Raw genomic sequence first — 12205 nt, forward strand, 5'->3', positions numbered from 1 at the left:
CAGTTACAGTATACTCAAGTCCAGTTATTTTGGACAAACCAAACAAACATAGAAGTGAAAATAACCGCACTGTTATTAACACCGAAAGAAAAGATAATAGGTATAAAGTAATATTACCAATAAACCTTGACAATCTTTATGTCAATACTATCTGTAATATTCCATGTACAGATAACTCTCTCCCAGTTGTACACAACGCAGGAAAAATCTTTAACGTAGCTCACATTATTATCTGAAATAAAATTAAAAGAATAAAAACGAATGTAATTAAAAGCTGCAATATGTAACAAAACCTGTTGAACTGGTTGACTGTCGTGAGCAAATCTTCAAGGTGGATATTATTATCATGGTGTATTTTTCGGTTTTCAAAATTGTGGTATTGTCCTAAATCCAAATATCACACGGCGAAGCTGAAGAAGAAAACCGGTCTTGGCTATGTTGTTGAAACCTAAAAGGTGCTAGAAACGTTTTTTAATATTATTATTATCATTTTTATTACTTTCTTGCTCATATATGTTGTAATTGTCATCAGGGATATCTATATGTGTGTTTTGACCATTTTTTCATTTGATACAAAAATAAATGTTTTAATATGATGTGGAACTATACCTTGAATGTGAGTGAAAACCAATCCTAATACTCCAAGTACAACAGCTGAATGATACCATGACCACTGTATCATAGTATTTCCAGTTCCTGCAAGAATAAGATTTAATTTTAATTAAATGCATTAAAAATGCAGCAAAATTGATTAATTGGTGTTAAACGCCTCTTCCAACACACTAGTGTGCTATTTCGTGGCGGTCAGTTTTAATTAGTAATGAAAGCTGGGGTCCCAGAAAAAAACGACCATCGGTAAGAAAACTAATAATTCTAGTCAATTACGATTAGAGTCGAGCTTCGTGCGGGATTCGAACTCACAGCCTCAATACAGTATTTCGACTACTTATACCACCGTTGTCCCTATAAAGATACGATCTTAGTAACGTCAATTACATAATTACGCCACACTTCTTGATTTTAAACAACAAAAAATAACGTTAAGTTGTCATACAGACAACAATTAATAGTTGTGCTTTTTCAAATGAAATCCAAGTCTTCAGAGTTTGTTTAAGTGATTGTGTTTAATACGTTTTAAGTGTACAAAATGAGTGCAACGTTTATGATTTTGTTATTCGTTTGTTTTGTTTTGTTATGAGGTCTTTATCTTCCGAGTGGTTAATAGAGAATTGGTAAAATATTTGCATAAAAATTCAAAACGTTTAAATATGGCTACTATTTTTTGTATAATGGCTTTATAATACCATATCCTAATTTCCATAGAGAATTGTCAAACCAATTTAACAATTAGTCAACCAAACATGTAACAATCTAATTATGCTAGGTAAACACTATAAATTTATTGAAAATGAAAGTTGATCTTGGTATTTAGTTCCATCAACAAAATGAAAAAAACTGTTTGTTAAAAAAATGCGCGATTTCGTTTCTTTATTTAAGTAAAATTTTCTTAACCGTGTTTCTCTTTATTTTTCTTCACAAAAAATCATTTAGATAGTTTCAATTCATAATTAGAATTGTCTATCGATTATTAACAGAAATCTCGTTATTAACTGCGGTGGAAAATAATGAATGCAATCTTTTTAATGTTTGTTTCGTTCATTTTAGCTTTATTTCATTTTTGTCTATGACTCTTGATGCTGTGCTTTTTTCAGGGAAATCTTCATGATCTGCTTTATAATTATAAAATAAAATACTATAGACTAAGATTAACAAGATAAACAGTTACACCACGATATCATGATGCACCAAAATATAAAAAAAAATATGACATTAGTGTTAAACTAGAGGCTCTAAAGAGCCTGTGTCGCTCACCTTGGTCTTGTGCATATTAAACAATGGACACGGATAAATTCATGACATAATTGTGTTTTGGTGATAGTGATGTGTTTGTAGATCTTACTTTACTGAACATTCTTGTTGCTACAATTACCTCTATCTATAATGAACTTGGCCCAGTAATTACAGTGGAAAATATTTTCTAAAAATTTACAAAAATTTATGAAAAATGTTAAAAATTAACTATAAAGGGCAATTACTCCTTAAGGGGTCAATTGACTATTTTGGTCATGTAAAAACTTATTTGTAGATCTTATTTTGCTGAACGTTATTGCTGTATACAGTTTATCTCTATCTATAATAATATTCAAGATAATAACAAAAAACGGCAAAATTTCCTTAAAATTACCAATTCAGGACAGTAACCTAACAACGGGTTGTCCGATCCATGTGAAAACATCAGGGCAGATAGATCTTAACCTGATAAACAATTAAACCCTGTCAGATTTTCTCTTAATGCTTCGGTTTTTGAGTTATAAGCCAAAAACTGCATTTTACCCCTATAATCTATTATTAGCCGTGGCAGCCATTTTGGTTGATTGGCCAGGTCACGCCACACATTTTTTAAACAAGTTACCCCAATGATGATTGTGGCCAAGTTTAGTTTAATTTGGCCCAGTAGTTTCAGAGAAGAAGATTTTTGTAAAAGATTACTAAGATTTTCGAAAAAAATGGTTAAAAACTGACTATAAAGGGCAATAACTCCTTCAGGGGTCAACTGACCATTTTGGTCATGCTGACTTATTTGTAAATCTTACTTTGCTGAACATTATTGCTGCTTACAGTTTATTTCTATCTATAATAATATTCAAGATAATAACCAAAAACAGCCAAATTTCCTTAAAATTACCAATTCAGGGGCAGCAACCCAACAACAGTTGTCTGATTCATCTGAAAATTTCAGGACAGATAGATCTTGACCTGATAAACACTTTTACTGCTGTCAGATTTGCTCTAAATGCTTTGGTTTTTGAGTTATAAGCCAAAAACTGCATTTTACCCTTATGTTCTATTTTTAGCCATGGCGGCCATCTTGGTTGGTTGGCCGGGTCACGCCACACATTTTTTAAACTAGATATCCCAAAGATGATTGTGGCCAAGTTTGGATTAATTTGGCCCAGTAATTTCAGAGGAGAAGATTTTTGTAAAAGATTACTAAGATTTTCGAAAAAATGGTTTAAAACTGACTATAAAGGGCAATAACTCCTTCAGGGGTCAACTGACCATTTTGGTCATGTTGACTTATTTGTAAATCTTACTTTGCTGAACATTATTGCTGTTTACAGTTTATCTCTATCTATAATAATATTCAAGATAATAGCCAAAAACAGCAAAAATTCCCTAAAATTACGAGTTCAGGGACAGCAACCCAATAACGGGTTGTCGGATTCATCTGAAAATATGAGGGCAGATAGATCTTGACCTGATAAACAATTTTATCCCATGTCAGATTTGCTCTTAATGCTTTGGTTTTTGAGTTTTAAGCCAAAAACTGCATTTTACCCCTATGTTCTATTTTGAGCCATGGCGGCCATCTTGGTTGGTTGGCCGGGTCACGCCACACATTTTTTAAACTAGATACCCCAATGATGATTGTGGCCAAGTTTGGTTTAATTTGGCTTAGTAGTTTCAGAGGAGAAGATTTTTGTAAAAGTTAACGACGACGGACGACGGACGACGACGGACGACGACGACGACGGACGACGGACGCCAAGTGATGGGAAAAGCTCAAAAGCTAAAAAGCTTGATCTGAAGATCTACTGGAAACTTTTCTTCTAGCCCATTTGAAAAGAGCAAGGCGTTATTTTCTTGTGTTTAGTGCACCAAACACACAGAAAACAACGCCTTCCAGTAAATCTTTCCATAAAGCTTAGTATAGTTACATGGTAATGTCTACAAGAGGTTTCCTTAAATTTAAATACAGAGCAAGAATTTTGAAAATAAAAGTAAAAATAATTGGTCAAGCTAAATATTATAAACAGCTTAACTTAACTATAAGTAAGATATGTTGGTTGTTTTTATCCAAAATATTGTATTTATAATCTAACCTGTTATTTGATGTTTATAATTCATTTCTATCAGTTTAAATTGTAAACAATTGTTCAACATTAAACTTCCACAGTTTTCTTTTTGTTTGAACAATGTGCGTCAACCAAATCTGCAATGGCGTAATGTTTGTACTTTGTTTAAACCAAAGCTGTGTTGAATCTTTAATTGAAAGATCAAATAGTTTTTATGTTTCTTTATATGATGGAGTTTGTTTTTGTTGCACTTCAGTGATCCTGTTGTTCCGGTGTTTTCCTCTTATAGTTGATGTGATTCCTTCGGTTCAAGTGTGTAACACTAATTTGTTTTCTCTGAATCGATTTGTGACTTTTGAACAGTGGTATACTACTGTTGATTTTAGTTTTGTTGCCAATGTTAAAATAACCCATGTGTTATCTTCTTGGGTTAAATTGGTTGGTATATGCTTCACAATCTATCTTGCTAATAAGTATCTTGATTTATAGGACATCTGCCACTGATCTGGTCATCTGAATCTTTTTTTTTTCTAAATCCTAAACTGCAATTAACATTTATCCCAAAAATATATAGGACATTGTTAACCATAACCCAATTTGTGCTGGAAGTTAAGTTATCCAATGATTTTCGTGTACAAATTAAATCATTCTGGTCATCGATGTCCTTCGATGCAAAATTTGACAAAAACATGTAAAACTTGCAACTTTGAATCAAAATGCATTTGACAGCAAAATGTAGAGCTGAATATCATTTTATGGAAATGGGTAAAGTGTTGAAGCAATGATTCTAATATAGACAGATACACCTTATTTCAATTTCCAATAAAATTTGACAATTTAAAGATTTTGACCAAAAATTGAAACAAATACAGGTGATATTAGCCCAACCTCTCGAATAGAAGACCAAATATTTTGACAGTACATGTATTCAAAAACAGTTTTTCTTTGTTTATAGATCTTGATGCTTGTTTCATCTGTTAATTTGTACAGTTTATATAATTATTGTGTCCTCATATGAAATCAGGTGTATACATTTTATCAAAATCGTGTTTGTGAGCCCTCAGCTCTCTCCTAACCTGGACCAGTTTTGTAACAACGCAACATAAGAACAAACTACAAACATAATCAATCGGAAAAGGCTTGAATTATCAGTTTGACATTCTGCACAAATAAAAGCAAATCACAAAAAGACATAAACTATGAACACGATACTTATTCTATAGATATAAGAAGATGTGGTATGAGTGCCAATGAGACAACTCCCCATCTAAGTCACAATTTTTTAAAGTAAACCATTAGAGGTCAAAGTACGGTCTTCCAACATGGAGCATTGACTCACAACGAACAGCAAGCTATAAAGAACCCCCAAAATGACTAGTCTAAAACCATTCAAACTGGAAAACCAACGGTCTAATTTATATCGTCGTCGTCTTCTAAAAAAGGAAAATTAACAATAGGGAATGAAAAATCAACTCTTGTCGTAAATTTTAGTATGGAGTTTCCCTATAGAATTTGAAATGTCTAAATCTAGAAAAGGACAACTACTGCTGTTTATGTTAGATTAAAGTTAAAGTACTAGTAAGTTCATTTGGGTTAATTTCGTTAGTTTATTAAGACTATATTGCCTCTTTCTTATTTAAACTTTGGTTGCTACTCCCCGAGTGCGAAGTAGAATCTAGCTGCAACCATGGTGTTAAGAAGAGCCATACAAATCTAGATTTTACTTCGCTCTGGGGGAGTAATGTAGACCCTATACCTCTTTTAGCTCTTGCTTTTAATTACCATGGTTGCAACACATCTGGCTTAAGTAGTCCCTAGACTAGGTTGCTCTTTCTATTTAACACTATAGTTGCAACTCTCATTGCCTAAAGTTTCAGCTCTTTCTTCTAAACACAATGGTTGCAACTCCGATTGAGTAAAGTCACCTATAGATTATTCTGGCTCTTGATTCTAAACACAATGAATGCAATTAGTTATCAAAGGTAACAGGCTTATAATTTGATTTGCCAGACGCGTGTTTCGTCTACATTAGACTCATCAGTGATGCTCAGATCAAAATAATTAAAAGCCAAACAAGTACACAGTTGAAGAGCATTGAGGATAAAAAAATTCCAAAAGGTTGTGCCCAATACGGCTTAGGTAATCTTTGCCTTGGATACGAAAATTCTTAGTATTTAGAATAATTCATACGTTTGCAAACAGTTAATTCAAAAAAAAATGACCATATAATTGATATTCCTTCCATCACCGAAGTGCTGGCTACTGGGCTGGTATTCCTCGGGGACGTAACGTCCACCAGCAGTTGCATCGACTCAGCGGTGAAAATACTTATCAAATTATCAAAGGTATCAGGCTTATAATTTAATATGCCAGACGCGCGTTTCGTCTACACAAGACTCATCAGTGACGCTCAGATCAAAATATTTAGAAAGCCAAATCAGTACAAAGTTGAAGAGCATTGAGGACCCAAATTCCAAAAAGTTGTGCCAAATATGGCTAAGGTAATCTATGCCTGGGATAAGAAAATCCTCAGTATTTTGAATAATTCATACTTTTGCAAACAGTTACAGCAGATTTCATTGAGTGTGTAGCGAAAGGTAATATCATTGGTTAGCTTGCTTGTTAGCTGAACCGTGAAGTCATTATTAGGTCAGGTATACTACCCTCCTTTCAAAGTAGCATAGTCCAACAGACAGATAGATTAGTTATCTATCGGACTTGTCTATTCTTAGTGTAGGGTAGTTAACCTAACCTAACAATGATTTCACGGTTCAGCTAAAAAGCAAGCTAACCAACTATATTACTTTTAGCTACACACTCAATGGAATCCGCTGTAACATGTGGAGTAGGATCTGCTTACCTTTACGGAGCACATGATATCACCCCCAGTTTTTGGTGGGGTTCGTGTTGCTTAGTCTTTATGTTTGTTTCTATGTTATGTCTTCTGTACTATTATTTGTCTGTTTGTCTTTTTATTTTTAGCAATGGCGTTGTCAGTTTATTTTCGATCTATGAGTTTGACTGTCCCTCTGGTATCTTTTGTCCGTCTTTTATAAAAATGATCATATAATTGATATTCATGTCAACACCGAAGTGCTGACAACTGGGCTGGTGATAACCACGGGGACGAAACGTCCACCAGCAGTGGCATCGACCACTCTCCTAGCGTAAAGTTGACACTAGACTGATTTGGTTCTTTCTTCTGAACACAATAGTTGCAACTTTCATAGCGTAAAGTAGCCAATAGATTATTATGGCTCTTGCTCTTAACACAATGAATGCAACTCTCCTAGCGTAAAGTAGTTACTAGACTGTTTTTGGTTCTGTCTATGTAACACTATGGTTGCAACTCTCATGGCATAAATTAGTCCCTAGCCTATTTTTGTTCTTTCTTAGACCTTATGCTATGTTGGATTTTTATAACTGACACTATGGCTACAAATCAATGTTGATTAGTTCTTATGTTCCTTTCATTCTTTACTTTCATGCTGCCAAACGTTTTATGCATTTGGATTTCCGGTATTGTCTTCTTGTCTCAATCATAATTCAACGGACGCGTGTAAGGAGGTGCTCTGATATCGGTATTATACGATCTATAATATAATTTTTTACAACGAATCCAAGTTGACATTATGTTCAATCTCAGATGTTGCAACGTTTTAAACGTACAGTTACAAATATACTAAGGAACTTCAAGAATATTATTTGACTAAAGTTAAATGATAAAGCCTCGGTCACACCTTAACGGATAGCTCGAACGGATGACTAACGGATGACTAACGGATAACTTTTATTCAATCCGTTCATGTCCGTTAGACGTCCGTTCTTATCCGTTAGACGTCCGTTCATATCCGTTGCATGTCCGTTTAGCGTACGTTTTATCCGTCGACGTCCGTTCTGTACGGTGGAAATTGTTGAGCATGTTCAAAACTTTGAACGGACGTCCAACGGATGAAAACGAAGTCGTTTTCACTACGCAAACTATCAAAAAGTATGTAGATGTTTTGTAGAGTTAAAGTACAATTACGGAAAAACACTATTTAGCATGCAACAAATATAAATTTTCGCAAATGACAGTTTATTTGTAAAAAGCGGCGAAATCCGACATTGGACATCTTGCAAGACATGTGCCAGAAGCCGTTGCATTTTTATATGTGGTGTAAGTGCTGCAAAAATTCGATTTTGATATGGTCTATCTATGTACTTTTGTGAGCATGATTTACACAATCGAAATTTCATATAGTCTTATATTTCAAAACCTATAAATGATAACTTAACATTTTTTCTAAATCTGACCATAATGAACACTATTTGTATTTGCCAAAAAATAGCGTTGGTCTTTACAGGAACGCATATTCAGTAATATTGTAATAATTAATATATAAAGCATATCACTCATTCTAATTTTCGCGAATATAACATTGTTTTGAAGAACACAAACACCCCTGCTAAAGTTATTATGCGTATAGTCTGTTACGTCTGACACGCATATTTTTGACGTTTTGTCAATATGTTGTACTTATTTTAGTCTATTGTAAAATATGATAAAACAATTTGTAGTTTTTTTCGGAATAGTATTTACCCGACTAGTCTATGGATATATAAGAATTCATGAACCTTAAGAAATCTGACATACCAATAATTGGCATTTCTGACGCGAAATTTTCATTGGCATTTATCCGTTTCAGATCCGTTCATCATCCGTTTTATCCGTTATACGTCCGGTACTCGTCCGTTGGATGTACGTTCGACATCCGTTCTGTCCGGTACGTTTCCGTTTCTCGTACCTTACATATCCGGTGTGTGTCCGTTCTGCATTCGTAACACGTCCGTTTTATTCGGTCAGTACATCAACGGACTCCCAACGGATAACAATTTTGTCAACGGACAATTTATGTTCATCCGTTAGGCGTCCGTTCGTGCTATCCGGTAAGGTGTGACCGAGGCTTAACCATTCCATGTATACTGAAAACCAAACGAGAATGAACTGCAATCGTATGAATTAAGCAATAATAAGTAAAACAAATCACACAGAAATTAATTCAACAAAGCAAAAAAAGCAGCAAATGTATGGTTGTAGAATATAATCTATCTCCTTCTTTTTGGTTTGCGTTTTATTTTTCTTAGGTGCAAGTATTTTTTCTGATGAAAATTATTTATGCATAAATGATAAGTTGCATTTTTAACCATATTTGGTATCTTTCGTCCCTCTTTTTTAACCATATTTAAAGATATGAAAACTGGCAACGATAAGAATTCTAGCAAAACAGTTCTCATTTTGTTGAGTTCTTGAAAAAATAACATTAATGCAAACTGTTCCTAATTTTATAAACTCGTATAACTGTTACTGTGCTTAAACGGATGTGGGTAACTTAAGTTACCCACAGCCCAAGATGGAGCCGCCTCGCGTCGGTTAGATACTTTTCTTCTATAGAATAACAATACCACGAATGCATTAATTAAACAACTGAATTTAAAAGTTGTATTAATCGTTAAGGGAAACCCCTAAACTGGAAAAGTGATTAAATTCTACAAAATAAACGATCACAGCACGATTTTAAAAAACACTTAGGCTGTCCGTAACTTCAAAACAACTTGTCCGTATCTTTTTTGATCATACCAATAGAGATGTCCGTAACTTTCAAAGAATCGACATACGCGGATGTAATGTTTAAACTGATGATAGAGATTGCATCGAATACATATTCACAAAACGAAGTAGATGTCTAGTATGATATATAATTTATTGTATCGATGGAAGACAAAATTGGGAAAAATATTAAAAAAATCACGATAAATCCGCAAAACTCGGGTCTCATTTTGTATAACGTCGGGGTACCCGTATCGCCTAGTTCGGAGGGTTGTTTCCGATCATAGCAGATAAACTGTTGAAACATCATCGTTCGTTTTTATTTTTGAACAAGTAGACTACACAAGTATTTTTACACATACATGTAGCATGTATACACTTACTGATTTTCTGCCAGCAACGACAAGGGTAGCATGAATCCGGGATTTTGGAGGGGAACCCAAATTGCCCAGGCATGCAGTGGATAGACTATACGAGACTTAAGTGCACAAACTTTTTCCGTCTTTTTGAAAAAGCCAAAAACACTTTTCTCTCATCCCCACAAAAACAAATCCCATCAAGATTAACAGTAAAATAAAAGGGGTGTCAATCTGGACACACTGGGACGTTGCGCACGGTGATATTGCGGCACCCTGGCCAAGATTTACAGTAAATGGGAAAACTTAAAAAAAAGGACATTTTGTATAAATGAATAAACCTAGTTTTACAGCTAGCTGCATATTTCATTTGTATGCAAGTTGCATTAAATCTCATTATACTGAATAAAACTGAAAGACACAATAGGTAAAAGTCAGTGACAATAAAAGGAAAAGAGCAGTTTAACATAGTGTAACAATTCGACATAGTATATAAAAATATAAATAACTACGTAGGACAACAGGGTAATTTAATAGTCTAACAACCCCTGATAACATACAAAGAGAGAAAAAAAACATACTAGGAAACATATTCAAAAAATCATAACACTATAACTAACTGGTGGGATGTATAAATACCGAGCCGCGTCAAAGAGTATTCATCAAAATACACATAGAAAGAAACAGAGGTGAAGGTAAACCGCAAACATATAATTAAACTCAAAACATTAAAGAGTATGGAAAAGCCTTGGTCTGACAAGCGAAAAACGTCGATAAGACGCACATCAGTAAATAAAAGTTCAAACCATAACCAGTATGGAGTACCACAAACCCCACATAAAACTTCTGTGGTGTAAGTATGATGCGTTAATAAAATCACATTTGGTGGTGAATGAGTAGTATAAACGGTCGCGAAGGTTACAAATATGATGTTAATTGTCTTCTAATTGTTCAAATTATAATTCTTAAAATTTTAAATCAAAAGTTACCCACATCTAAAAATAAAGTTACGGACAGTCTGCTTAGTTTCGATCAAAAAGTTACGGACATCTTATGCATTTTTTAAAGTTGACCTTGCGCTTTAGTGAACTCTATATTAACAAATTTATGGTAATTGTTAGTCATTTCTTTATTCAATAATCCTATAAATATTTACATTCTGCATGAAAAACGTCGCAAAAGGTACATTTTGTATGAATTAAATATCAACGAGTTTAGAGTCCGCCATCAGTTACCCACAGCCGTTTAAGCACAGTGACTGTACCCCAAAAAAAATACATTGCAGGGGTGTTTATATTATCAAGTATATTAATATGATACATATGTAACGGTTAGAATAGGAGGTTTTTTTTTCATTACTTTGTACATTTTAAAAAGAATTTAATTCTACTACAACGAAATATTTCTAACACGGGTTCAAATAAACCGGGTGTATTTTGTCGTAATTACCTTTAACAGGGATAGTACCTACTTTTCTTTACGTTTTATTTTAATTGAAATCCCTTTCGGAAAATTTTCAGTATGCATCAATGAGTTTGATATAAAAATATTTATCTGTTGATAACATGTATAAACAAATTCGTTAAAATTCTAAATTAAAAATACCTCTTGAAAATTCTTTGTATAAATAGAAGAGTGTTTTACCCTGTGATGCGAAATTCTAATTAGGAATCAAAATACTCAATACCGAATTAAATTAAAATAAATGAGGACAAAATGCTTTAATCATTCAAATAATTATAAATACATTGTCAAAAGTAAAACAAAACATAAAAAAAAATGAAAACCTGGACTTACCCTATCGAGGCTTTATTAATGTCAATACTATGTCCTGTTATGATTTGCTGTTTTAAATGATTAAATGCACGTGGTTATCACACATGGGAATTTCATAACAACAAAAATATCATAACAAATAAGGTAAAATGAAAATCAACTTTTCTTCTGTAATCCAGCGTATCAAATCAGTCAGGTGAAGAAAAATTTATAGTTTAAAGTACAGTATTGATATATATTGCTTAATTAATGTTCAATAACCATGAAAATCAGTTTAGAAAGGTAAATATTTATTCACATCGACAACTTTCATTGATAATAAAAAAAATATTAATTTAGAATATAAAAAAGGTTCAAACAACAAATATAAGGTTTCAAAAGAGCAATCTGATTTCCCGTAAAGAAAAAAAGTATCGTACAATCTAACGAGTTTTCAAACAGTAACTGACTTGCATATTCGGATGTTGAGTCTTAAATTTTAGTGTAATACATCATTTCAGTTGAGAGTGAAATATACCCTTTTCATGGGTTATACAACCAAACAATGACAACAGATTATCAAAATA

The 12205-nt window shown here is 33.4% G+C and overlaps 1 protein-coding gene across 2 annotated transcripts in view; it reads right to left on the reverse strand.

The window, feature by feature from the left end:
• LOC143046794 (uncharacterized) overlaps positions 1-11819 on the reverse strand; it is a 28081-nt gene extending 16262 nt beyond the window's left edge. The window contains exons 1-4 of one of the 2 annotated variants that reach the window (XM_076219870.1): positions 11661-11817; positions 5674-5867; positions 610-696; positions 118-232 (exon numbers count right to left, since the gene is read on the reverse strand). In XM_076219870.1, coding sequence (XP_076075985.1) covers positions 118-232; positions 610-682 — 188 coding nt within the window. In that variant the 5' untranslated portion in view covers positions 683-696; positions 5674-5867; positions 11661-11817. Of the gene's footprint in view, positions 1-117; positions 233-609; positions 697-5673; positions 5868-11660 lie in introns of both variants that reach the window. The other variant, XM_076219865.1, reaches the window with a different exon arrangement.
• Between the last annotated feature and the right edge of the window lie 386 nt (positions 11820-12205).

This window comes from Mytilus galloprovincialis, chromosome 1 (genome assembly GCF_965363235.1).
Source record: "Mytilus galloprovincialis chromosome 1, xbMytGall1.hap1.1, whole genome shotgun sequence".
In the NCBI taxonomy this organism is placed as follows: domain Eukaryota; kingdom Metazoa; phylum Mollusca; class Bivalvia; order Mytilida; family Mytilidae; genus Mytilus; species Mytilus galloprovincialis.